The 25,398-nt window shown below is 36.8% G+C and overlaps 1 protein-coding gene across 1 annotated transcript in view; it reads right to left on the bottom strand.

The window, feature by feature from the left end:
* Positions 1-25,398, bottom strand: part of MYBPC3 (myosin binding protein C, cardiac) — a 58,002-nt gene that overhangs the window by 20,011 nt on the left and 12,593 nt on the right. The window contains exons 3-22 of the mRNA XM_009999527.1: positions 25,302-25,392; positions 24,941-25,027; positions 24,613-24,761; positions 23,563-23,680; positions 22,191-22,239; positions 20,931-20,975; positions 19,316-19,372; positions 18,690-18,692; positions 15,023-15,046; positions 14,057-14,208; positions 13,359-13,515; positions 12,542-12,666; positions 11,820-11,925; positions 7,605-7,771; positions 7,089-7,254; positions 6,051-6,157; positions 5,705-5,734; positions 5,410-5,546; positions 2,483-2,642; positions 1,201-1,305 (exon numbers count right to left, since the gene is read on the bottom strand). Coding sequence (XP_009997829.1) covers positions 1,201-1,305; positions 2,483-2,642; positions 5,410-5,546; positions 5,705-5,734; positions 6,051-6,157; positions 7,089-7,254; positions 7,605-7,771; positions 11,820-11,925; positions 12,542-12,666; positions 13,359-13,515; positions 14,057-14,208; positions 15,023-15,046; positions 18,690-18,692; positions 19,316-19,372; positions 20,931-20,975; positions 22,191-22,239; positions 23,563-23,680; positions 24,613-24,761; positions 24,941-25,027; positions 25,302-25,392 — 2,035 coding nt within the window. The remainder of the gene's footprint in view (positions 1-1,200; positions 1,306-2,482; positions 2,643-5,409; positions 5,547-5,704; positions 5,735-6,050; positions 6,158-7,088; positions 7,255-7,604; positions 7,772-11,819; positions 11,926-12,541; positions 12,667-13,358; positions 13,516-14,056; positions 14,209-15,022; positions 15,047-18,689; positions 18,693-19,315; positions 19,373-20,930; positions 20,976-22,190; positions 22,240-23,562; positions 23,681-24,612; positions 24,762-24,940; positions 25,028-25,301; positions 25,393-25,398) is intronic.

Genomic DNA, 25,398 nt, shown 5'->3' with positions numbered 1-25,398 from the left:
TGTTAGTGACATGTTAGGAAAATCAGTCCTTTGACAATGAAAGCAAATCAAAAAACTTTCAAAAAATATATGTCCTGGAAATTACAAAACCAAATAATGGGCTTTGCAGAGTCATGGCAGGAAAGTGTGGGGTGATGGGGGTGTTGTTATGGTAGCTGGACAGCTATTGGTAAATATCTTTGCATATAATAATTAAAATTGTTAACTTCTTGCTTTCTTCCTGTCTTCCTGTTAGAACAGGTGAAACCACAAAGTACTGGCCCAGTACTATCTTGTTTATTCCTGCACAGATAACTTCTGCTGAATTCAGTGAGGTTGCTTTATTCTTGTGGAAGTGAATTAAGTCCAAATATCTGAAAGCAAATACCAAACTCCTGTCTTCCAGTTGCTATGCAAGGAGTTAAAAGAATTTTGGAACATTCCTAGCCCTGCATCCTCATCAGAGTCCATATAGCTTTTGGCATACTTTTTTTGAAAACCAACTCAAACTCTGGTGATCTTTATTAAAGCAAATTGCTAAATTTGGAGTCCAGAGAAATTTCCCCTAAAAGTGGGCAAAACCCTGCTTTATTTTCTTTTCCTTCTGAGGATCTTAGGGAGTTTTATCTGAAAAACATCATGCTCTAGAGAGAACTTAAAACGGTATCAGTGCTCATTTCCTGTATTGCAGGACAACTTTGGCCTCTAGTTTTCAGTACAGATTTTAAGGTGATTAAAATGACTGAAAAGTGTTTTGTGTATCATGGTATGTGGCTGTATATGAAACAGATTTATGAAGTAGTTTTCTAAAAGGAACATGTATTGCATGAGTGCTTGAGAATGCTGATGACTGGAATTGATGGCTGAGGAATTTGGTTTTGGAATTTGGATGGTTTTGGAATTACTGTATAGGAAAGGCCTGTATACTGGCCTAAAATTTCATTTCTGAGTGAGAATGTTTAGCTGTAAGTATTTTTGGCTTCATCTTGTGCTTTGGTAAGGCATTGCTGAAAGATTTCTCTCATTCAAGTAGCACGGGCAGGGGGCACTCTCTCACTAAAATTGAAAGGCTAGAATCCAGACCAGTTTGAAGCTCTGCTATATTAGTTAGTTTCTGAAGGTCAGCCTTCCTAGAGTGAATCAACATAGAGGACCCTTCTGTGCTATTTTAAAAGAGCAGCAAATAATATAGCCAATGCTTTCTGTTTTAGCACTTCGTACCAAGTACTGGTTGACCACCGTCGTATTTAGGGGGTTGCCAGTGCACAGTACAGTAATCTTCTCCAATGTTGCTGATTGTGGGAGCTTCCGGAGGGTCAGGCACATCTGAGGAAAGTGTGAGACTGAATTAGAGTTGTTACTGCTTTAATTTCCATATACAGGTCAACTAAATATTTTTCTGTAAAGATTTTTCCCTCTGTTATTGGTACATTTTGTTAGATAGCAACAGTAGGTACAATTGAGAAGGTATTCTCTCAGTCCAAAGTGAATCCTACTCTTTGATGCTTCTACGCTAGGCTGGCTTTTCTATAATTAGCATTAATTATTCTTGTTCTTCCTGGGCATAATAATATGCAAATATGTAAAGTAACAAAGTGATTCTGTTCTGTAAGAAGAGATGCTCCAGGGTTTCCTTTTTTCAGATTTTGTTATTTTGGAGATATTTGTAGTAAATATCCTGAGTTGGTGTTTATAAAAGATTAAAAGAGATTTAATATTCACCTAAATAGTGAATTCTAAATTTTAATACTGTAGGTAAAAGTAATTTTCTTTTATCAAATCTGCCCAGGGAGGTGGTTGTGTCACCATCCCTGGATGTTGGGTCGTTTGGATGTAGTGTTGGTGGATATGGTTTAGGGGAGAATTTTGTAGAGTAGGGATAGTGGTTGGACTTGGTGATCCCAAGGGTCTTTTCCAACCTGAATAGTTCTATGATTCTATGTTTGTTTATAACCTGACCTTTAGTCATACCTGTGGAAGGATATAAACAAGTTAAATATTATGAAAAAAATTATAACAATTACTGACTCAAAATCATATTTCCCCTCAGCTCTTCTGTGACTCATAGTGCCAATCTGTTTATCTTATAACAGGTAGGTTATATCTCTTTATTCCATTAACTAGTTACTGCTTATAGAAGTAAGTGATCTTTGCTTAAAAACATAAACCCAAACAAAACAACAAGATTTTTTTTCTTATCTTGGGCAAGCATGAAGTATATACTTCAGAATGTCATATATAAAATTATACATTCACCTGAAACCGGAAATATACAAAAAGGAAATGTATGGATTTCTACTGAGGGTTGTTCTCTTACCTTTTCACACAGAAAGCAACTGAAAAATACTTCTGCCAAATTTTGTCACTAATAGTATTACTGCCTTTATGATCCTTTTCTGTTTTTCTAAACATAAAGTCAGAGTTTGTCTCCACTTTAGAGAAGGGTGAGTTTCAGTGAACTCAAGATACTCTCATGTTCTTGTTGTTTCCTTCCTTCACTTACCGATAACTTTGACTGTGATATCGGCCTTATCTTCTCCCACTGGATTCTTAACTGTAACTCTGTATACTCCCTCATCCTCCTTTTCTGCTCCTTCAATGATGAAAACACAGTGGTCTTCATGCTTCTCCACACGAACTCTGCCTTCAGATTCAAACAGAAGCTGTGGGCAGTGAAAGTGATGGGTATAGTAATTTTAAGTTGTGCCAGGGACAGTTTGATGAGCCTGTATGTAAGCTGGTGAAAATCTTCAAATCATTGAATACTCTAAAAGTTATTGAAAAGCTATAAAGTTTTTCAAATTCTATTTATATGTAGAAAAGATAAAATCTAGACTAAGTGGCTCACATAAATAACATTTGAGAAAATTGGTTCTGAAAGTCTGCAGGTTGTTAAGATTCATTGTTTGTTAAACATAGCCAGTTACATTTCAAAGAAGTTACTCAGTACTTCCATAAATTCCTACTTGGGATAGCTGCTAGTGTCAATGTAAAGAGTTTCATGGATAATAGTCAGATAGTGTGTAAATTCAAGGTGGTTTGCTAATTCAAATGGTTGAGCAGACATTCCAGGTCAACAGTATCTACATTTAGCATCAAATAATGTGGGTTTGAAAATTTTCTTTAAAAAAAAAAGTACCATGTTTCTTGTAACTGTTAATGACATCAGTGTGATTTCTGTCACTTCAGAATGTCAGATGAGGTAATTTTCTGTGTTTCTCTGAGCTGAAGTCTAAACAGAATGACCACCCATTTTTTTGGCTTTGAACAAGAACCATTAGAAAGCATAGGTGCTTGAATAGCGACTAGTACAACAGAATCCTAACCCTGAGAAAGGCTTATTGTTGCATAAGTGTAAAATATTTTTTACTCTATCAAATAGTTATTCATGACAAAAAGGAAACTTACTGGAAAATGAATCCTGTTTCACTGTTTTGTACATACATAGTCCAGTGTCTTAACCCATTGTCATCCCTCCCTGTGTCCTGTAAGATTTTATCCTAGGGTTTTTTCCCCCCTCTAGTTATTATTGAAGCTTACAGGTTAATGGGCAAAAAAAAAGGGATGTACATTCACAAATATATTAAAAGGAGTTTTCAACTGCTTTGATTCCTTGTAATCCGTCCATCATGTGATGATAATTAGAGATTTCCTCCATCAGCATCTTGCTCTAAAATTACTCACAAGATCTCTTGTGCGTTTTCAAAGTGTTTGTAATTACCATTTTGAGGCAGAATGTTGAGTGTGCTTTTTGTTTCACCAGTTCTAATATTGACTCGCTTTATATTATTTCCTTCTGAATATGTCCTTTTATCTGGAAACCATTAAGTATATTTGTGTCTCTGCATAAGTAAAAAGGAACCTACCTTACTATCAGTATTTAAATCATTGCCATTTTCTGCAGGAGTCGTGGAATCATCATTGCTTCGAACAAGGTCACTTTTCTAGACAAGCAAAGAAACCACAGAAAGTCAGCTAAGCCTTCTGAGCAGAGCAGTTCATCTGTTTCTGCAAGATTCAGGAGAAGAGTCCATAGGTTTGTTTTGGGTGTTGAATATAGAGGTGTGAGCAAAGTGAGGCAGCAAGCAGAACTGAGGAGGGAATAAACAGATAAAAAAGTAAAAAGCAGAAATAGAAATACTACTGCAATGAGTTAAGGGTAAGTCAGCAAAACCAAACTGACAGCTTAACAAAGATGCATGATGTGTCTGCAGTAGAATGGTAACTGGCTGAGAATCCATGTTGTGTGGTAGGTACTATTACTCATCCTGTTTACAAAAATAAGGATTACTTCTTTCTATAACAATGGGATAGTCAGCCAGGGTAAATGTTTTAAGGCTCAGAAATAGTTAGGTGTGTAACACATCATACAGTGTATCCTGAAGCTGTGCTACTGTTTGGGGTTTCATTAGCAAGTGTATGTTACACATTCTTCAAATCAAGACCTGCTTCTTTTACTCATATGTTGAAACCTCATGCCTTAGAAATAATGCTGTTTAATGGCTCTCCAATACCCACTCATCATTTTATCAGAGAAACTTATGTATGACAGAGTTAATTTATCTTCATTGCCAAAAAAGAGGCAAATGGCTTTTTGCTTCCATACTAATTCTGCACTACAGAAAAAGTCCTAAGTGTTACTAAAGACGCTAATCTGAAGAAAAACTATGGCAGAATCATGAAGAAATTAGATTGGGGTGATTAATATAATTTTCAATGTTATTTTTGTCTATATCTACACATAGGGGAAGTGTAATGACACTGTAGAAATAATTTCTGTGTTTTGTGCTAGTTATAGCTCAAGAGCCTGCAGATGGTGAGGAGTGGGATGTTGTGATACAGCCAGGAAGGAAGCTCACTTAACATTTTCTGTCTAGCTTCTAAATTATTTCTTTGATGTTTTGTAATTGATTTGTTGAGGCAAATAGCAAGTGTCCTCTATTTTCCTAATTGTAAATACAGTTGTATCCCAGTGGTCTGCAAAGAAGACTTTTTTTTCACAGACTGTAGAATTCTGGAGAAAGATTAAAAAGAGAAGCCACCATCTCCAGAACGTGTCCATCCTGTCAGGTGAAGGTGATGGGGATGACTCATCCTTTATTTATTTTTCTCTGAGGTAGGAAAAGAATAAATATGTATGTTGTCCTACCGTCTGCATGTACATATAACTACTCAGATATACTCAGTCCATTCTTTTGGAATAGAAAAGCAGGCAACAGTTCAGAAAAAGTACAGTTCAGGATGAGTCTTACAAAACCAGCTAAATTCCAAAAAGCTACATTGCAGATATTTTTTTTTCAGGTTAAAATAAATAAATAAATAAATGAAAAGATTCAAATACTTGTAACTAAAAAAAAATTTAAAAAAACAACAACTGAATTTCCTATTGTGACTTCTTTGCCTCAGACATTATGTCAATTTGCACATTACCTTGTTTACTTTTTGCCAGATGACAGTGGGTGTTGGGTCTCCTGATATGGGAACATCCAATCTCAATTTGTTCCCAGCCACCACGACAATAGTGTCAGGGGACTGGCCCAGACAGTCAAGGTGGATTTTGGGAGGTTCTATAGCAAAGGCAGAGAAAATAAGTTTAAAAATAGTTTAAGTGTTATGTATAGAAAAAACAAAGTGAATATGTTATAAATTAAAAATGAAAAAACATGACTTCCTTTGCTATTGAAAATGTATTTACTTACGTATAAATAATGACTGCTGTTCTTACCTTCTCTTGGTACAAAATCAATCTTGACCTCTGGGGAAAAGGAGGGGGGGAGGAAGAGTAGGAGAAGTAAATCAGAAAATAGAATTTACATAGCATCTGCCCTCAAAAAGTAGTTTTAAAACCATTCACCAGTAGAACCTCATAAGGGATATGCATCAACAGATTAATGCAATAAAATGGAAAACAGGCTTTGTAAATAATGCGATAATGACAACACAAAATAATAAGAAAAAGCAACATTGAGGCATAAGGAAAGAGATTCTGCCTGCTCTTTCCTGGTATAACCCTAATAATGACATCATTTTATCCCTCTGGAATTCCCATTTCATATTGTAAGATAACTTACCCAAAAACTGAAGCTTGGCAGAAAGGTTGTAAGCAAATCCCTGGGGGATAAAGGAATAATCGGCCTCATCATCTGGTGTTACATCCTCAATCGTTAGCTTATGGATTCTGGAAATATGAATAAATACATTGCACTCTCTTACCTCTTCAGGAGAAACAGGGCTGTCTCAAGGGACAAGGTGCAGGCTATAGGATATTAACAAACAACACTACTTCTTCATCCCTTGCCCTAATACCAAGTCAACAACCACCAGGGCTGTAGACTGCTCAACTTTCAGTATTCAAGAAAATCCATGCTAGCATGTTGTCTATGAGTAGATTTTTCTGGTCAAGTTAGATGCATAGTCTAGTCTGAAAAGGAAGCAGTTTCTCGGCTTTAGTCCTGTCCTGCACTGTTACAAGGGCAGTTGTAACACTGCTGACAGGTTTCATTTGGTCAGGTTATGTCTATAATAAATTCTGGAAAAAACAAGATAAAAAATGATGCTACATCCCTGTATTATTCTAAATGCAAAACTGAATACAGAGAGGAAGTACCAAGGAGGAATTTTTCATAATGTAATGCTTATGTATCTTCTGAATCTTCTTTGTCTCCATTTCCAGTGGTTAAACTGCTAAGAAACTTGAGCACAGAATTGCAAAACTGTGTTAATACAAACACTAGTTTTTCTGAAGGGGTTTATACATATGTGCTATCCTAATCTGTCTAAACACTACTGCTAATTATAAAATTATCAGCGATGTGTTTTCTAGACTGTTTTAACACCAAGAAAACATGAAATCCTACTGGCAACGGAGAATGTATTCTGCTTATATACCACTGATGCTGTACATGCAAAACATACCAACACAGAAAGACTGCATGCATACCAAAGCAAGTCTGTGACTATACACTGAACACATATGGGAAGGTTTTCAACTTTTTTCCTTTTATCTGCAGCTAGGACAAATTCTTCTTTTATATTCCCATCCCCTGAGATAAAATTTCTCATGAAGTGTAATCCCCAAGCTTGTACCTGCTTTCTGAAACAAGACTAACCTGCCAATGTGGGAGATCTTTATCCTTTCGTTTGGGACCACCTCCTTTCCATTTTTCAACCAGATTCCTTTCACATTTTCATCAGAAACTTCACACTTGAAGACTGCCTGGTCGCGTGCCTTCACTGTCAGGTCTGCAATGCTCTGGTAAACTTCCAGCTTTTTCTCTGATATTGTGAGAATAATCGATACACGCATCAACAAATCAGAGCAGCAGAATAGTAGTAGAAAAGGCTAGGGCTGAGCAAGCTGTCTGGAAGAGCGAAATATGAAGGGAAAGCCGCAGCATGCAGGGCTTTAACAGGAGTGGGAGATAAGCACCTGTTATCATCAGAGTATCTGTTACATCCGCACACAGGTCTGAGTTCTCTTTGAGGCCTTTATTATCAGACATTATGCCTCTTATTAAGCCTTCTTTTTCCCTGGCATGAGGACTATGCAGTACTCTGGAGAGGGCTGCCTTCAGCCTGTTTTAATTTTTCAGCTTCTCTAGTTCTGTAATATTACCTGTGCCTACCTTGTACAATTAGTTCAGCGACTGATACTCCACCATTGGTCTTCACAGTGTAGTGTCCACTGTCCTCCTTGGTTGACTCATTAATAATTAGATACTGCTTTTTTCCATCTTTCTTGAATCGGTATTTGAATGTTTCTTCCCGTGTCAGCTCAACCCCATCCTTTTCCCTGCAATGCCAAATAGTCTTGAATCATTTTTCTACAGTTGAGAGGAAAGGAGGAGTCAGCTCAATGTTACCAGAGATTGGAAGACACAAGATAAATCCAATTTTTGTAGCATTTCAAGTTAGTGAAAGAGAGACCATTGCACAAATGTTCATGGAACTAGAATGCTTTTCACTTAACCATTAATTGTTACTAGGTATTTGACTTATCCTTCAAGAGAGTTCACTCACAAGGAATGACTTGTCTATTGCATACTATTTGTATTCCATAAATAAGCATGAAAGTATGTTAAATGCTGTAGGAGATACATATATGAAAATACACTTTAATCGCCAGGGAATTTACTATCTTAAAAACTACCATAAGGTAAATGGGACTTGCTGGGAAATTACTTAAAAGTCTGATTTTTCCTGATGTGATTTACAATTATTATAAATTCATGGTTTGTGGGCATCGGTAAAAAATCAAGATGTAATTTGGATTTTGTAGCCTTTTCCGTTCAAGGATGCCACAGTGAATTGAAGACATGACTAAATTAAGATTAAGCTTCACCATCCAGCCTGGGAGGAAATTTAATTATTGTAATTTCCAGTCATCATTAGGGGAACAAGCAGAGAGTATTCATGCTGTTTAGTGAAGGTCACACAAAAATACATAAGACTTTAAAAAGAGTTCCTCTTCCTAATCCTAAGTAATATAAACAGGCTAAAAGAAAGTAACTTGTGATTTCTTCTTCCTTCTGTACCATTTTATGTTTTTCATTACTATTTGAATATATTTCTGTTATGTTACTTGAATACTGCTGCAGCTTGTAAACAAAAAAGTTTTTGTCTTTGACATTTACTCATGTGGAAAAAGAAACAAAAAAGATGTTATGCTTTTAATAGAGTAAGAATTTTTGAATGTGTTTTTTCCCTTATTTGTTACCAGCGACTGTTCACCTTAAGAGATGAGCTTACAAGACAGAAAATTGAAATGCTACTTAGGGACTGTCTCTTTAATTGCTATCTAGGCGTGTGCAAGAACACCCTGTGCTTCTGCTAGAGTCTGCTGAGGTAAATCAAAACCCAAAACTTAAAGCAGAGACAGGAACTCTACAACTTGTGACTTAGATGTACCTGCTGCAACTGCATTTCAAAATACCTACAGGTTATTAGCTCCTAACTGTTCTTTACAGCATGGCTTGCAGGAACCTATAGTTGGTCTAGAAAATTTCTGGCCTCCCTTACACATCGCAGGAATACAACACTAGTAAGGGAGGAAACAGAGGATGCCTGTAACAACTATATGAAACACACCACTCAGTGTTATGTCAGGATAATGTTTCCTTTGCTTTCTGAGTGGCAGGAGTCTGAGGCCTGTCACAAGCAAAATGCTCTCCTAAAGCTGATACTCTCATTCATGCCGATTGGTTCTGGAACAAGTGCTATGATGCAATGCTGAGCTGCTGAGAACGGATTGTAATCCAAAAGCTCAACATGCTCCTGTGGTGAGACCAAGCAAGTGTTCCAAGGCTGAACTGTTAAATTTATTTTTTGGTGGTGTATTTTGACACGTGGCTCATGAAAGATACGTGAATGTTCTATTTGGCCATTGGTAAGAAAGAGATCTCTTGAAATCTTTTCTAAATAATGAAAACAAGCTACTTGCAATTATTATTGTCTTAAATCCCTAGAATGGTGTATTTAACTTCTGTTTGTTTTACTGACTAGCACATTGCTGATCCTGTGTATGAGTAGTGTGTTTGCAGAGGGGTGCATTGACATAGTGGAGTGACAAAACTGTAAACCTCAAAAAAACGAACTCCAGGTGTCATTTGCTTAAAATAATACACTGTTGCAGTGAAAAGAGAAAAACTTCATGTAAGGTAATATTTAGGGCCTTCCTTTGGTAACTAGAGCAATTAAGTAGAAGAATCAGTTGGCATTAAAGTGTAAGTGGAGGATTTTATAGAAGCATAGAAGTGTTGGTTTAAAGACCACTGTAGGTAATTTGATCTAGCCTCATATTTGTCAGAGAGCTAGTGCAATAACAGGTAGGTCAGCCATAGCTTAGTCTGTCCAAGTCCTGAACATCTGTAAGATCACATCTATACTCAACTTTGCCACTCAATGCCTGATTTCTTTGTCAGGAAATGCTTTCCTATTTCCTGTTTAGATTCTAAGGATAAAATCCTTAATGTCTTCTGAGATGTCACTGGTATAGGTACTATGTGACAACAGGGAAAAGCATTATTATTAATTACATTACTATAGTTTGTTTTCATTTGGAGCTGATAAGATGATATGTCCAGCATTCAGAGATGGAAAAATCAGATCAAACCTATGTATTTTATTACATCTTTTCCTTCAATAATTGTATCATTTCTAAGACCATCTGAAGTTTAGAAGTAAGTACTCCATAGAACTAGGAAAAATCAGATCAAACCTATGTATTTTATTGCATCTTTTCCTTCAATAATTATATCATTCTAAGGCCATCTGAAGTTTAGTAGTAAGTACTCCATACAACTACATACTGATAAGGTGAGACCTTTCTGGGTGATCAAGGGAACATTTTTTCCTAATTAATTCTCCAAGCCCTAGCCTGATGGCCATGCCTAAGAGGCTGTAAGCCTTACTTCTGTCTTGTGCAAGTCACATGATCACTTTTGTTCATGTGCTTGTGATTTCATATCCCAAGTTTAAAGGGTGCAAGAGCTGTAACAGGTGTCCTGAGTTATTGCCTCTTGGCTTAATCTGTCGAGTATTTCCCTATTGAGCCATAAAACTGGAACCCTTTCCCCATAGTGTGTTTCATGTTTTCCCTGAATGCTTCTCTCAGCTGTCCAAAATGTTCTGTTTTTGCCAAAGAGCATTGACTGAGTATCACATAACAAAACCAGTAAAATACAGTGTTAATATCTAACTGCTCAGTTTTCTGTTGCTATGATTTGGAGAGTTGCTCTGACCGCTTGCTGCATTTCAGGCTGAGACAGCTGCAGGTTTGCCCTTGTCACACCAAATGCCCATCCCACAGATACCAGCTCTGCAAGATGTATGGGAGTTGTTCAAAGGCATAGGATCAAAGTGTGGCAGATGCACTGTGCTCTGAGAGGGACAGATCTGGTTGTCCCCATCTCTTGTGACCAGGCATCTGTAAGTAGTTCCTGAAGAACAGCATGTGTGTGTCTGCGCATGAGGCTTTGGTAGTGTAATGCACATGCTGTACTAGCTCTTGGACTCTATTTAAATTCTCAGTTCCTTCCTTTGGGAGAGCAGATGAGTGGTTGGCACTTTCCAGGAATGCAATGTGCATTGTGGGAACAGTTAATAACCACGTGCCTGAAGCTGTTAACAAGCACAAGAGAATTTCATCTGGCAGAGAAATGAAGTGAGAACAGTGTGCGTAAGACCTGGTATGTGAGCACTGCCTGCTGTGCCTGCCCATGCAGCGTGAACCTTCCAGCTTCCTCTCAGCTGGAATGCCCAACAAAATGGACTCTATGGTCTAAATGTTTATCATCTTAATCCCGCTCACTGTGTATGCATAATGACTGGCTTTGCAGGATCACCACAACAGATACGTTAAAATTAGTCAAGGACCTTCCCTCTCTGTCTCAAGAAACACTAACCTTTTACCTAAGAAAAAAATACTTAACCCCCCCCTACATCTCACTGCAGTTGAGAAGACCAGAAGATTCCATAAAGTCAGCAATCTCATCACAATACAAATCTGATTAATCTGGGCACTACTTAGACATTACTGTCAAGTGTTTAGAAAGCATTAAACAGCTCAGTACAATCAGTAGCATCCTATAGATGCTACAGAATATAGACTATAGAATATCTATACTTCAGTCATTTTCTGCCATGTTCTGGCCTCTTATTGACTCTTCAGTGTTTGACATATAGGAGGAGAATCAAACTTTTCTTGAAAACAATTAGGTAGGATGCCTTCTTCCTTCTTATTCCACAACTCTTGTCCACAAACACTGGCCTTAGAATGTCCCATGGAGGTATATGTATGGTTTCATGTTGTTTGCATTTTTTCCCCTTTTCTGTTCCCTTACCATTTCACAGTAGCTCCTTCCTCAGACACTTCACACTCAAACTCCACTCTTTCTCCAACCATCACCATCTGGTCCTCCAGTGGGTGAGTGATAAGGATTGGAGGTTCTGAAAATGAAGAGACTTTTATTAAAACATTATTCTGAAGACTGAAGATCAGAGGTGGATTTCACCACTCTGCACTCCACAGGAAAAATCCCTGGCCAAACACATGGTGATGCTGTCTTGGTTGGAACTTAACATTTGCTATGCTGGATCACATTATTAATATGGTAAAATTACCTTTTGTTTTTTGCTTTATGAGACAGAATACAAACAGAGGATTGATCACTTTTCATGTCTATATTGACGTTCTCAACTGGAGGCATTAGTTTTTAGTAACTGATTGATCTGGTTTAGACTTGAGGCACACGTTTATCTTGAGCAGAATACAATTTTTGAAATAAGCATCTAGCCCTTTTGTTGGGAAGATGTAAATCACATTCCAAATGAGAATTAATTGTCGTTATTACTGTGATGTTTCCTTGTGCTTTCTTAGCTGCAGCTACAGGGAAAATTTTCCTTCATTTAACTCTGTAAGAAAAGTATCTACTTCAATAAAGACCAGAATTTGCTCATATGTTTTCTTTCCTACAAGGTGAACTAATCTGATGGTACAGCAGGTGACAGTAATTCAATGCTAAACGTTAAAGGAGATCTCTTTCTGTTTGCTACCATCGCTCACCTTTTACAAATAATTCTGTGAAGCTCTTCTCATCCCCTACCACACATTCATATGCTGCATCGTCAGCCAGAGAACAGTGGTTTATGGTCAGTATTCGCTTATTCCCAACAGCCTCAAAAATATATCTGAAAAGAGAATCTTAGTGTAATTATCAGAGAGTGATTCTTTTGGACCCAGTCACTGTCTTGCCCTGCCTGTCAGACAAAAAGGTTCCTACCTTTTTTCTGACATGAGTGGTAAGTTTTGTAATGGCTCAAGCCCTGTATCTCTGTCTGGGTGCAGTGGATAACAGTAGTGTTTGAAAGACTAGTATAGGAAATTGAGAACTCTTCACAGAGGTGTGAGGTATACAAATTTCTGTGAGTTATGTTGGCTGCTTTTCTAACATCTAGACATACAACAAACCTGACTACTCTTAAAAAAACTTTGCCATGGTTTCAGCACAGAAATCGCTGGAAACTGGTGTTACAAACAAGGTACACTGAAGTATATCCCATATCAAGAGAGAGTAATTTTGAAATCTGGATATACACATAAAGATCAGAATATAATCTGAGGACTTACTTGCTTAGTAGATAGATGTAAGCATCCAGTTCCACGTGTAGATATATAGAGCAGAGGGAAGAAAAAGAAGAAGTCATGAGAACAGCAAAATGACCCTGAACTTGTAGATTATTCATCAGCTCCTATTTCTCCTTTTGGTTGGTTTGTTGTTTTTTTGTTTTTTTTTTCTTCTTCCCCCTAGGAATAGCTAGTTTTCCCACTTTGTCCAAACTATATCTCATTCCTTGTTGGCTTTTCCATATTTCTAACTTACCTGCCGCTCACTTGGATCTCTTGTCCATTCTTCAGCCATTTCACATCAGCATCTGGATTGGCAACTTCAACCATTAATTTAATCTTTTGCCCTTTGTCCACTTGGTAAGCTGGATCCAGTTTCTTGAGGAATGCTAAGATTAAGAATGATTTTTTAAAAAAATCTTAATTTTTAATGTTGTGGTTTTTTTCTTTTTGTTTTTTTAAATAAGATTCTCTGTCAGGAAAGTAAATCTTTGTTCCCTTCCCTCTTGTTTCCCATCTTCTTCATCCTTCCTTACTTTCTGCATCCCTGTTTGCATTTTACCAGTTCTCTGTTCTTCATCTTGTACTGTTTTCTGTTTTTCCTTAACATAGAATGAAAAGCATGGGATAGAAACTAAGGTAAGCAAAGTAGAATTTCCTAAATCAGATGTGAACATGTATGGCGACACATCCGAAATCAAGGTATAGCTATGTCTGCCTGTGTAGGAAAGTTATACCCATCATCTCAGTACTAGTGAAAGGCAGTTTGCCTTCTCTCTTTCAGACTTTTAAAACAAAGTGGTTAAAATTAGGACATTAATACTTCACAAAACTAGAAAAGGCTTGGGAATTCCAAAAGTGTTATCCCATTGGAAAGTGAATTCTTTGAAAGTACCAAATTGATCATATTGACCAGTTTTAGGGGCAAGGGAAGTGGGGGCTGTTGTTTTATGCTTAGGGACTTGATGCGTTTGAGGCGTTTCAGCATCCCACGCAAATCTGTGATTCCATACTGAAAAGCTATTTTCTCATATTCAGAAGGAGGAGCTTTCCTCAGGATTTCCCAGACATCAACATCAGATTGTGATTCAGATTTTGCTTCACCTCTGCAGAAAGGGATTAAGTATCCGAATGCCATTACTGAGAGGATTTAAAAACATAGGATTGCAACAGGATTGGCAAACTACACATTAGCTTGATGAAGCCATTTCTTAATAAAAATTTAGCAATCCAGCCTTTTAACATATTATTACCTAAAATAATTAATTAAATAAATAAAACTAGTGACTAGTTTTACTTATGTTTATATTTAGAGTGATTAAAAACCAATTGCTGTCCTGAAGGGTTTACTTTCTAATAGCCAAGGCCAATAAATATTAACTTCCCGTTAATGACGGGTAATGGAAACAAAAGGAGACATCTTCCTGAGGGAAAAGGTGTGACACAAAATGTATGACAGAGCAAGGAACTGAACTGATATCCTGAGAATGCCTTAGAAACAAGGCAGTTGGTTTATGTTAAAAATAAACAAGTCCTTTTCTATTCAGAACACTTTATTTTCCCTAAAATGAATCACAGATTGTTAAAATATTTTTTTGTCCATTGTAAAGACAATTGTTTGCTATAGTAATCTTTAAAACATAAAGCCATGTAGACTGGTGAGTAGTGGCAAACAAGAAAATATTTACAATGGACTACTTATTTTTTAGTTTAACCAAAGAACTAGTGATTGGAAGACTGGAAGAATTCATGTTTGGTTTAGCAAAACCAAGTGAAAATTTGGTAGTGTGGGTTTGTGGAAGGCATTATATTTTCTGTTGGGTTTATGTTAAAAATAAACAAGTCCTTTTCTTGCCCTTGTTGTTGTTATTAGTATTATTTAAAAGGTCAAAATAGAAAAAGAAATTGGCATAACCTTACCCTTTTGATGAGCGCAAAAAGCTGCTGCACTCCAGAATGACGCAGAGAACCATTTGGAAAAATATGCAGCATCCCAGTGGGCAAGAAAGAGGGCATCATGTTAATGCAAAAGGACCGTGAATGTCATCTTCACCTTTAACAGAACATGCCTGTGCTTAAGTAGCAGGGAGATGAAGGAGCTCATGCAAAAGCTCTGAAATAGGCCTATGAAATAAGCTGTTCCCTATTGCAACCCAACTCACTCCCACGTGCAATTGGTCTTATGAGTGTGAGCACTTCTGCTTATTCATCATTATGGCTGATCACCTTATAGCAAAACAAATAGCTCTGCTTTGCCCTCTCATCAAGGAGTTGTTCCCTTTCAGAGTTTGCATTTCGGTAAACAGAAAAAGGATGCAAAAAGTAACATCTTAATAGAAATGTCTTTAGGAAAAGGAGCCTGCTATGGCTATTGTTTCTGCTGTCATCAGGACCAAGCAGATTCCAGTGCAGCAGAACACAGCCTTGTAATGAAGCCATGTTCACTGGTAAAAAACAAGCAGACAAATTTTGCAGCAGCTAATGCAGAGAAAAATGAAGGATTATTTGGCTGCTTTTTTAAATCTCCTTTCCCAGGAAAAGAGCAGATTGATTAGCCTGTGAAAATACAACTTGTTAAAAAGCGTGCCTGTAGTCAGTCTAGGCACCGTGTCTAACCAAACATTTATGGTACTCCTTTTATTGCCCTCCAAAGAGCACTATGTTTATTACAGCCCTGCAGTTCAGGCCTGGAATTTCCAGCACCCTTGTAGCTCTTGAAGAGAAGGAAAGCAGGAGAGGAGGATTTCAGTTCAGTGTGTTTGAGATGAAATACAGCAGGCAATATTTTATCTCTTTGGAGTGTTTTAGCACTCACTAAGTCCTCACTAGCACTCATGAATTGATAGGTGCTTCTGAAGTTTGGACTCTTTATGGTAAGTGCAGCTTACTGAGTGAGTATTTGCTTTGTTATATCAGTGCATCAGTATCACCCACAAATTTGATAAAACTTCCTCTTCTCTATATATCTATTTTTTAGTTTAGGGCAGCTTCAAATGTTTTGTAGTTTTGGCTAGCATAAGGCAGGATAATTTAACTGATTTGCCAAATAGACCAAGATTTTGTTTTTTTAACATAAGAGGTTCTTGGGCTAGTTGTCCTGATCATATCCATGAACAACTTAAAAAATATTTCTCAATACATATAAATTGGAATAAATATATAAGTACATAAAACTAGAAAAATATAAATATATTTCTAATATGTGCTGAGTTCTTTATACTAGTACAATTAATGTTCTGTGAAGCAAAATGTATCTCAAAAAGAAATATAAAATAATAGGAAACAAGAAAGACTTAACAGATTCAAAAGTTATTATTTTCCCTCAGGCATTATATAAATATTGTTTGGTCTCTCTTTCTATCTGCCTACTTACATGTTCATCTGTATTCACCCCTTTACCTGAAAATTTGCAGGTAGGATAACTCATGGAGTTTTCAAAAATATTTTGTGTGAATTATTTTTAAATACATCATGAAAATAATCTTCCAATTTGGAAGCAATTCCACAGTCTAGGATATCTCCCTATTGAGAAGACTTCCTAAATTTCTGCTTTAGCTTTTCCATTATTCAGTGTCATCTCATCATTATATCTGGCAATACTCTTTTGGTGCATGCAGACTGAAATACAGGAAATTTGATCATAAACAAGAGTATAGGCTCTTCCTTGGGAATACTAATTTTTACTAATTACAGGGAAAGGCTTTTGAGTTGATGTAAAATGGTACTAAAAGCTAAAGGTTGTAATTTGTACAGTGTTTAATGGAGTTTTGAAAAAGAAAGAAATCTTTCTTTTCCTCTGAACAAAGGTTTCCTGATCCCAGTACTCTTTGTTAGCATTTTGCACTTTTGTTAAAACTTTCTCTTTGATCCCATAAAGACACAGTTTCCACAGCTGGGCTGTACTCTTCCACTACCCACAGGAACTAAGCAGTGTATGAAAAGTACTACAGCACTTGGACTCCTGAGGTTTCTCCCACCCTTACATTATACTCCCTGATGTTGGGGATCTTTATTCAGAGTGATCACCTCATAGGTTAACTATGCATTTGGGGGCATTAAGATGCAGCTTAGTGAACCTGCTGTAAATGGAATATGCAGCTGATATTTTTTAAACATATGTAGAGGGGTTAAAAATAGTTTTGTACATCCCAGAGATGGTTCCTTCCTATCCCGTTACTGTCAACTGATTGGACCCTGTCAGCTGTCACCTCCTTCAAGGTCTCTGCTCACTATCCCATGTAATAGTTCTGTGACAGCTGTTCCCTTCCTCTTCCCAATGACCTCTCCTTGGCCCATGACATCTGTATGTCAACACCACTTAATTAAATTACAGCAATAGGAGATACAGTATTAAATGAAGCTCTCTTTATTATACAAGGAATGTTTGTTACCTCTGGACTGAGGAGTGTTTGTACATTAGGTGGCACAAAGCAGAAATGGTAAAAGAATAATCTTCAACTCTATTGAATCTGCATAGCTCTGGAGAGTTCCTCAGCATGAGGTCCCTTTTAATATTCTATGCTATTTTAATATTTTCATCCCATTACGAGTTTGGATGTCTAGCTGATCTTACTAACATAGGAGTGGTCTTGTGATGTGCAAAGCCTGAAGCATCCACAAATGTGGCCGTGAAAAGCAACTAGGAGCCTTACCTTTCTATAGAAATAGGAACATGTGTACAACTACTCTATTTGAGCTCTCAAACTTCTACAGTTTGATAACTGCCATATTTTTTTTTCAGAAAGCATACTTTCCGTACTTGCAAATTACAAAAAATTTGAATTGACCCAAGTAGTTAACTGTGAAAACTTCAGCTGAGTAAGTTTAGATTTGCAAAATATGAGTCTAGTGACAAGTGTTTATAGGAACTTCAGGAGCTGGAAAGACAGAGGGAGTGGCTAGGGGCTGTACACAAGAGGAATTGTGCTTGGAGTGATGGGATGGTAGCTTGGAGTGATGGAAACTTTATATGGAATAAAAATAAATAATTTCTAACAAAGCAGCCTGTACCTCAGTAATACACTCACTTATATTTAAGGATCAAGCAAAACTTCAGTGTGTATTTTGTCACACTGTGTCTGCCCTCCCTGGCAGTGTTCAAGGCCTGGTTGGATGGGGCTTTGAGCAAACTGTTCTAGTAGGAGGTGTCCCTGCCCATGAAGGGGGGGTTGGAACTAGATGATTTAAGGTCCCTTCCAACCCAAACCATTCCATGATTCTATGACTTGATAGGCACCAGCAGGCACATTATGCAAATAATTTATCTGATTTCAATTGCTATGACAATAGGTCAGAGAGAAATCTGGAAAATTACAAACTGCTTATAAAAGAAAGTAATGGTGAAACCAAGAAGATATTCAGAGAAATACATTCATTTTTATTGAATGGTCCATCCTTAACTTCTACTAACTGTTTAAAAGGATTTCTGTCTCAGAAATTGTCAGCTGTTAATTTTTTTCATCCCACCTAATTTTTTGTCATGCTTTACACATGAGAAAGATAATGATGCATGCATAATTTCAAAATAAATGGTTCTTATATTCAGTCTGATCCATGCATTTATAATAAAATGAAATTGAAATCTTACTCTCTGTTGGCAACAGTGGAATCCAAACCACCCAGGTTTAGATGGTGGTAAGAAGGGAAAAACAAGTAGACAGGTTATGAAAACAGATATGGCAAGGCAGGATGAAAATAGGAGAGGAAATTCCACCCAAAAAAGTGAAAGTAAAAGCAAGAAGTAATAATTAGAATCAGAAGAGTACATATTTATATATTTATACAACATAGAATATATTTTTATAAATTACAAACACCTATATAATAGTAACATTTAAGTATCTAAAAAGTCTTGTCTGTCCAGTTCTGTGATGTGAGGTATTGTAAAAACTTAGGTCAGAATTTTTTTAATAAGGCAGCATCATGGACAGGTATTGTAAATAGTCGTTGTGGTTTGGGTTTCTTAGTCTGAGAATTTTTTCTCTTGGGAAAGACATTTCTCCAGCATAGACCTAGCAAAAACACAGCAATTGCTAATTATTTGAGGAATTTGCCATCATTACCTGTCATCCTTTTTTTAGTTAGAGCTGCTTTAGGAATATTGGAAGGATTCTGAATTTATGAAACTTTTGCTTATTCTAGTTTTAGTGTTATCAAAGTTGTTCAGCATAAGCTGGTTACTTTATTTCTCTAAGTAGATGGATTTTTACTCACCTCTTTTTCAGCAGGGCACTAAAATTAAACTCTCCACCTTCTTCATGTCCCTCGGTACTGGGTAGTAACAGAAAACCATAATTAGTTTCAGCAGGCAATGGGAATAGCTGTGAGACTATAGCATAATGTAGGTGATATATTTTTTAGAGGAGTAGTAGATGGGTGTAGAATTACTTAGAATGTATGCTGGCATGGAACATGACTTAATTAGGCTCTTTGTTCATATTGGTCTTCGTATAGGTTTAAGAAATATATTTAATGAAGTTGTATTTTTTCTGTACTGGTTATGGTTAAAGTTGTACATGGTGTGGTAATGTACAGGTAATGTGGTGATCATATTGATCTGGAATGCATTCGTTATCATCAAGATGTTGCAGAAACTTTCCTTTAGTATCATTGCTGCTTTTGGAAAGCTGTAGTTTCAGGAATGTGGATGTTGTTTATAGTATAGGGCAGCATTTAACCAACCTTTTTGTGGGACTTTTTACAATCTAAAATATCATTTTTTTTCCCCTCCTGGTGTTATCCCAGCTGTAATTGTTTCTTAAGGCTATTTTTATTCCAGAATTCATTATACTGGAAAAAGTGTCACATCACTGGGACTTGGGAAAGTTAGAGAAGGAATTGTGTGTTCTGAATTTGATTCTGAGATGGGGTTTGTTGTGCAGTTGTTCTACAAGCTGCATGGTAAGCAATGTTGTGATGAATTGATTTGTGAGAACAAGAAGCATGGGGTTTTTTTATGTGTTACCTATGGTGAACTCAGATGGAATGCAGAGTGTTATTTTTGGTGCTCTGAATCAAAGTGTTTAGCACAGTGATAGCTGTGCTTCTTGTGCTCAAATATTCAAAAATCAGAATCTACAGCTGGCAGAATAACTCATCACCTTGTTGCTTCCCAAGTGGTACTTAAATAAAATTTTCAGGAAAACCCAGCAACCAATATTTAACTTTTCTGAAGAATAAGACCCTAATGATTGCTTTAACATGCACAGAGTTAAGTCTGATCTCAGAGTTCCTATTTTTGTTATGGTAGAAGACATTAGAATCAAAAGGGATAGGGAAGGAAATTCAATGACACTAGGATAAAGAGTGTGCCAGGAAACAGTAGATTTTCATATACACGAGTGCTAGTACATTTCTGTGAGCAGTGGCAATTTTAGTCCAGCTGTGCTCAGTAGAGAGGAAAACATGTAAAACAGAGGGGGCAGACATGCATATAATTTGAAGTGACTTTTTTTCTTCTAACAATGGTGAGAAGATGCCACTTGCCAAACACATGCCTTTTCTGTAGATTAATCTGCCTCTCGCTGAACTATCAAACTACTTTTTTCATTATTTATATTCATCTTATATTACAACTTAATTGTATGTATTCAACTCCTATAAATGCTACATATTATAAACAATTATTTGTTTGGAATTTAAGCTGTGGCTAGTTCTGTGTTTTTGTTCTTTGTTTTGGTTTTGTTTGTTTGTTTTTTCTTTTATTTTTCTTTCTTTAAAAATATATATGTATTTTTTATTATTATTTTAAATATTTTTATCTTCCTAAGCAGAGAGAGACAGTTTGTTGTTAGACTTGAATTTGTCTGCTGACACAGACAGTGGCTACCTGAGAAAGGCTGAAGTCATCCGTCTGCCCCCTCCTGCCAGGCTCCTGAGTGAGGGTATCAAAGACAAAGCTTCAGATTTAAACAGTTCAGTTCAAAATTTGGCTCCATTCTTATAGAAGAAACTGGAAATCTGAATAGCCTGAAGCTGCTTGCAATGCACTCACTCTAAAGTGATTCCTAATTATTTTAATTGTGCTAGCAAGAGAAGAAACTCTTGAAGCTGAATGTCGCTGCAGTGAAGTAACCCAGTACAGCTATGCAACGAGTGTCCTCTATTTAGTAGGCCTCACAGTGAGGCTGCTCAGCTGCTCATAGGTGGATTTGAGTGTAGATAAATTCTGCAGGCCTTTTTTAGTTCCTTGTGATAGAGTGGTAAAAAACCCCCCTCATATAACATTGGCACTTAGAGGAAAACACTGAACGAGTTGCCACAGATTATTTGAGTCCTGTGTTAGAGGAAAAGAAGTCTGTTGTAATACTCTTGGCCTAATAACTTTGCAAAAATATATAAAAGCTAAGCCAGAAGCTGCATTACATGAAGGGGAAGAAATAGTCAGCAGTGAAAAAACACATGGTTAATGTCTAAATAAAAGAAAACCCCCACCGTTTCTGCAAATTTTTACTAATATAAGGGAACATTATTCCATTAAGTCATATATTAAGTTGGACAGTATTACAGATGTGGGAAGAACATAATTTTCAACACCAGTGCAATACCTTGCAGTCTTTAACATCCAAGACCTACATATGTCTGCATTTTTACACAGTATCATTGTATCCATTCAATTACTGTAATTATAGAATGTAAAAATTAAAACTATCAAAAAGCTTCTATTAATGTTATCAGTGATATGCTGTTTACAGAGCTCACATCAAAGTCCACTTCTTTATTTAGGAAATGGTTGTATTAAGGTACATGCAGTTCCTCAAGCCAGACCAAATCAAGACTAGGTGCAACACAGAATCAGAAGGGGAAAAAAGTGCTGAACTTCTTGGTAGGATTATACACATTATCAATTGTGTAACTGAAGTAAAGCTATGCTAGTATAAAGTCTAAACTCTCTTAGGTGATTTCCAGGAGTTGTATGGTATTTTAATAGTAGAGATATTTTCTTAAAAGAAGTATCTTTTTAGTAGACATCCCTATCTCTGTGCTTGTTTGCAAAAACAAGCTTTGCTTTTACTTAGTTTTGTCTAGGAAAGTAATGAATTCCATGAGGAACTATAAGCTGGTCTACATAATATTCTACTGTACATACGTGCGTCGGAAGGCAGCGCGAATATCCAAGTCTCCAGTTATTGGTGCTTCTGATGTGACCAAAAGTGATGAACAAGAAGAGGAGAGCAAATTAAAACAATGCCAAAATACAGCGCTGTTTCTAAAGATTTTGGTTTGCAAACTTTTTTTTTTCTCTAAAGTTCTTTTATTTTAAACGGTGATCAGTTATGTATTGAAAGACTGAAGCATCATCTTTAAACATGTAGCCTTCACTAATTAAATTCAACATCCAGTGTTTTGTTTATGACTGTCTCATGCTTTTTAATAACCTGCATCATGACAAACCATCTTATCTCTTTTTCATCAGTTCTCCTGCTGGCAAATTTTAGTTTCAATACTGAATTTCCAGGATATTTAAACCTTTATGAGACAAGCACTGGATATCAATTGAATATGATTACTACTAATAAATTGTAATCCATCCTCTGAAAGGAAAGGTACATTCCTGGGAATACATAGAGACGTACAAAATCTGAACTGAGGGTGTTGCGTAGAGAGAACGTTATTACTCTGTTCTAAGCTTCTTTTGTATGAATAGGTGTACTGCTGCTAGTGGGAGGAAAACTGTTCTCAATCACAGTTCCTATGTCTTAGGAGTCCAACAGCCAATGAGTGAAACTTCCAAAATTAACACTGCTGATTGAGTACCTTTATAAACACTTGTTTTTGAATATTAGGTTCATTGCTTGCTGGAGACAAATTAATGTTGCAGTTCCATCAACAGAACCACTGAAACAGGAAATGGTCCAAATGTTCATCTCTTTCAGGTGATCCATTATTATGCTGTTTTACCTACACTCTTCCCCACTAGGGGGAAATTGATGTTAAAATGTACTTCCTTTTCAATTGCTGGTAAGCTTTTCAGTATAACAGTTGTGAGACTGCCACCAGATAGTATCTAAAATGAGTTATCTAAAAGCAATTTTATCTCAAGTTGCTTCTGCATGACTTGAATTTGCCAGGAAGAAAGGAATTCATAATAGGGTCATATATCTAAATCTTTCCCTTTGCCCCTTTTTCTTCTTTTCAACTATCCATATTTATTACTAAGCTTTTGCCAAAGTAAGAATGGAGCTGAAATCACTTTCACTAAAATTAAATATCATGAGAGAATGGAGCTGAAATCAGAATAAAGCCAAAAAAAATGTTGGGCTGATTTGCATCTTTCTGTGTGCTTTCTTAAAGAGTATCACAGTTCTGACCTGAAGGACTTCTAATGCTCTATATGGCTGTAAGTGTACATGCAGCTCCTTAGCTCTATCCTAAATATTTAGAATTGTCTAATTACCAGAGAGAATTATTGGTGGACATACTGGGGGAAACAAAAAAAATCTGTAGGGAATTCATCTCACCATTTACTGTCAGGTTGAAATTAGAACTATCAAACTTGTCCTTGGTAGACACCTCACATCTGTAGCCTCCTGCAAAAGTCATGTTTGCTTCTATGATTTCCATTTCAAAGGTGTACACCTAGAATAGACATCAAAGATACAGTCCATATGTTAGAAAATGAAAGACAGAGAGAATGTACATAAGAGATGAAGTATGTCACTGTCATCTTTTAGAATTAAGAACCTCTTAGGCATGCAGCTCATGGCTGTCATTAAAATTACATACAACCCCCCAGTTCTGTAGGAACAGCTGAAGAGTGTTAGTACAGGTCTTCCAGAGATACAATGTCAGTAAACTATGCCTGTGTACTGGTGTGTGCAGGCATCATAATCACTAACTGCATATATATTGGAACCAGGAATAGAGCTTTAATTAAACAAATAGGAGCTCCTCTACCCAGAATGTATCCAGTACATTTAAAAATTCAGCGGAAGGAGTGGCTAATGTGAGCAAGTCTGTTCGGTTCCATCCAGAAGGGGGTAGTAGTGTCTCATATACTTCACAGGATGAGAAGTCACGTACAGACTCTTGTATTCCTGTTGGTGTATCTTTGAACACATTTGTGGTAAAAAATGGATCGTCTTCAGCTATTTAAAGTAGCCTAGACAATGCAAGAGAACAAAAAATGCCCAAACTAATAGCTGAATGCTTCATCTGTTAAAACCGAGATAGATCTTACTTAAATATCTGTATCATGTTTTGTTTTCTCTTAAATATTATGAGTATCTATTACTTGAGGGGAAGATGTAGGAAATATTGCAGTAGATAGTGCAAAACTGCTGCTCTAGTCCTCCAGGCATTTTCATTTCATTGCCTGTAAGGTATGCAATGTCTCTATGTAGTGCTTGTCTCTTGCCTGCATGGTCAAAACATGAGCTTCCATGCATAAGTACAGCATTGTCTGTTGCTTTGAGTACCTTAATATCAAAACATTCATACATTAATTTACATTTTTCCCATATTAAAGGTTAGCATGTAGATGAGTGAGAATCTTACTCTGCCAATTGTACCTTTTTATTTCGATCATAACTGTCATGTAGCTGGAGATGTTGCCCCACTTTGCTTCCCAGGTCCATCCACTTCCCTTTGAACCATTTCACTGATGGTTTCTTCAGCAGGCTTTCCCCAGCCACTGTGGCAGTGAATGTGATGTTTCCACCTTATAAGGGAAGTAGGTTAAAATAATTTTTAATCTATTATTTTTAATTATTAAAATAAGATTTTAATAGTGTTTAATTGATCTGTTATATCATTGCTGTCACCCTGTACATAGAGAGCTGGATAGTCAAGCAACAGTTACAGGTTACAAACAGCACCTGACTCACATTTTGTACTCACCAACAGTAACTTCTCCATCCTGGGGTCGTGTCAGAAAGAGCCCAATAGGGTCGAGAGGCTCTTCTGGTTTAGTCTCAACAGGTGCAACTGCAATAAACAGCAGAATTACTAGTTAGAACTTTGTGCATCAGCTTCTGTTACAGCCCATACAGTAAATTTGTTAAGTAATTTCAGAATATCTCAATTTGTTTTTTCTGTCTCTGAGATTCCTTCTGTGTTGTTTTGTTTTTCCTTCTGTTGCTCATCACTACTGGTCTGCTTCCAGCTACTGTCTCTACCTCACTGACTCTAAGGATTCCCTGTTCCTGTTCTTCCCTTCTGCTAATAAACCAGTCTTATAACAGTGTTAGTTCTCCATTACCTTCTGTCTTTTGGCTGCTTTCTACTGGTTGAGCAAGTAACTCTGGGGCAGCTGGGGCTGGAGTAGCTTCAGCCGGGGCGGCTCGGTTCCCCTTTTC

Source organism: Chaetura pelagica, unplaced genomic scaffold, assembly GCF_000747805.2.
Source record: "Chaetura pelagica isolate M959 unplaced genomic scaffold, ChaPel_1.0 scaffold55, whole genome shotgun sequence".
In the NCBI taxonomy this organism is placed as follows: domain Eukaryota; kingdom Metazoa; phylum Chordata; class Aves; order Apodiformes; family Apodidae; genus Chaetura; species Chaetura pelagica.
This window is presented reverse-complemented; position numbering and strand designations above follow the sequence as displayed.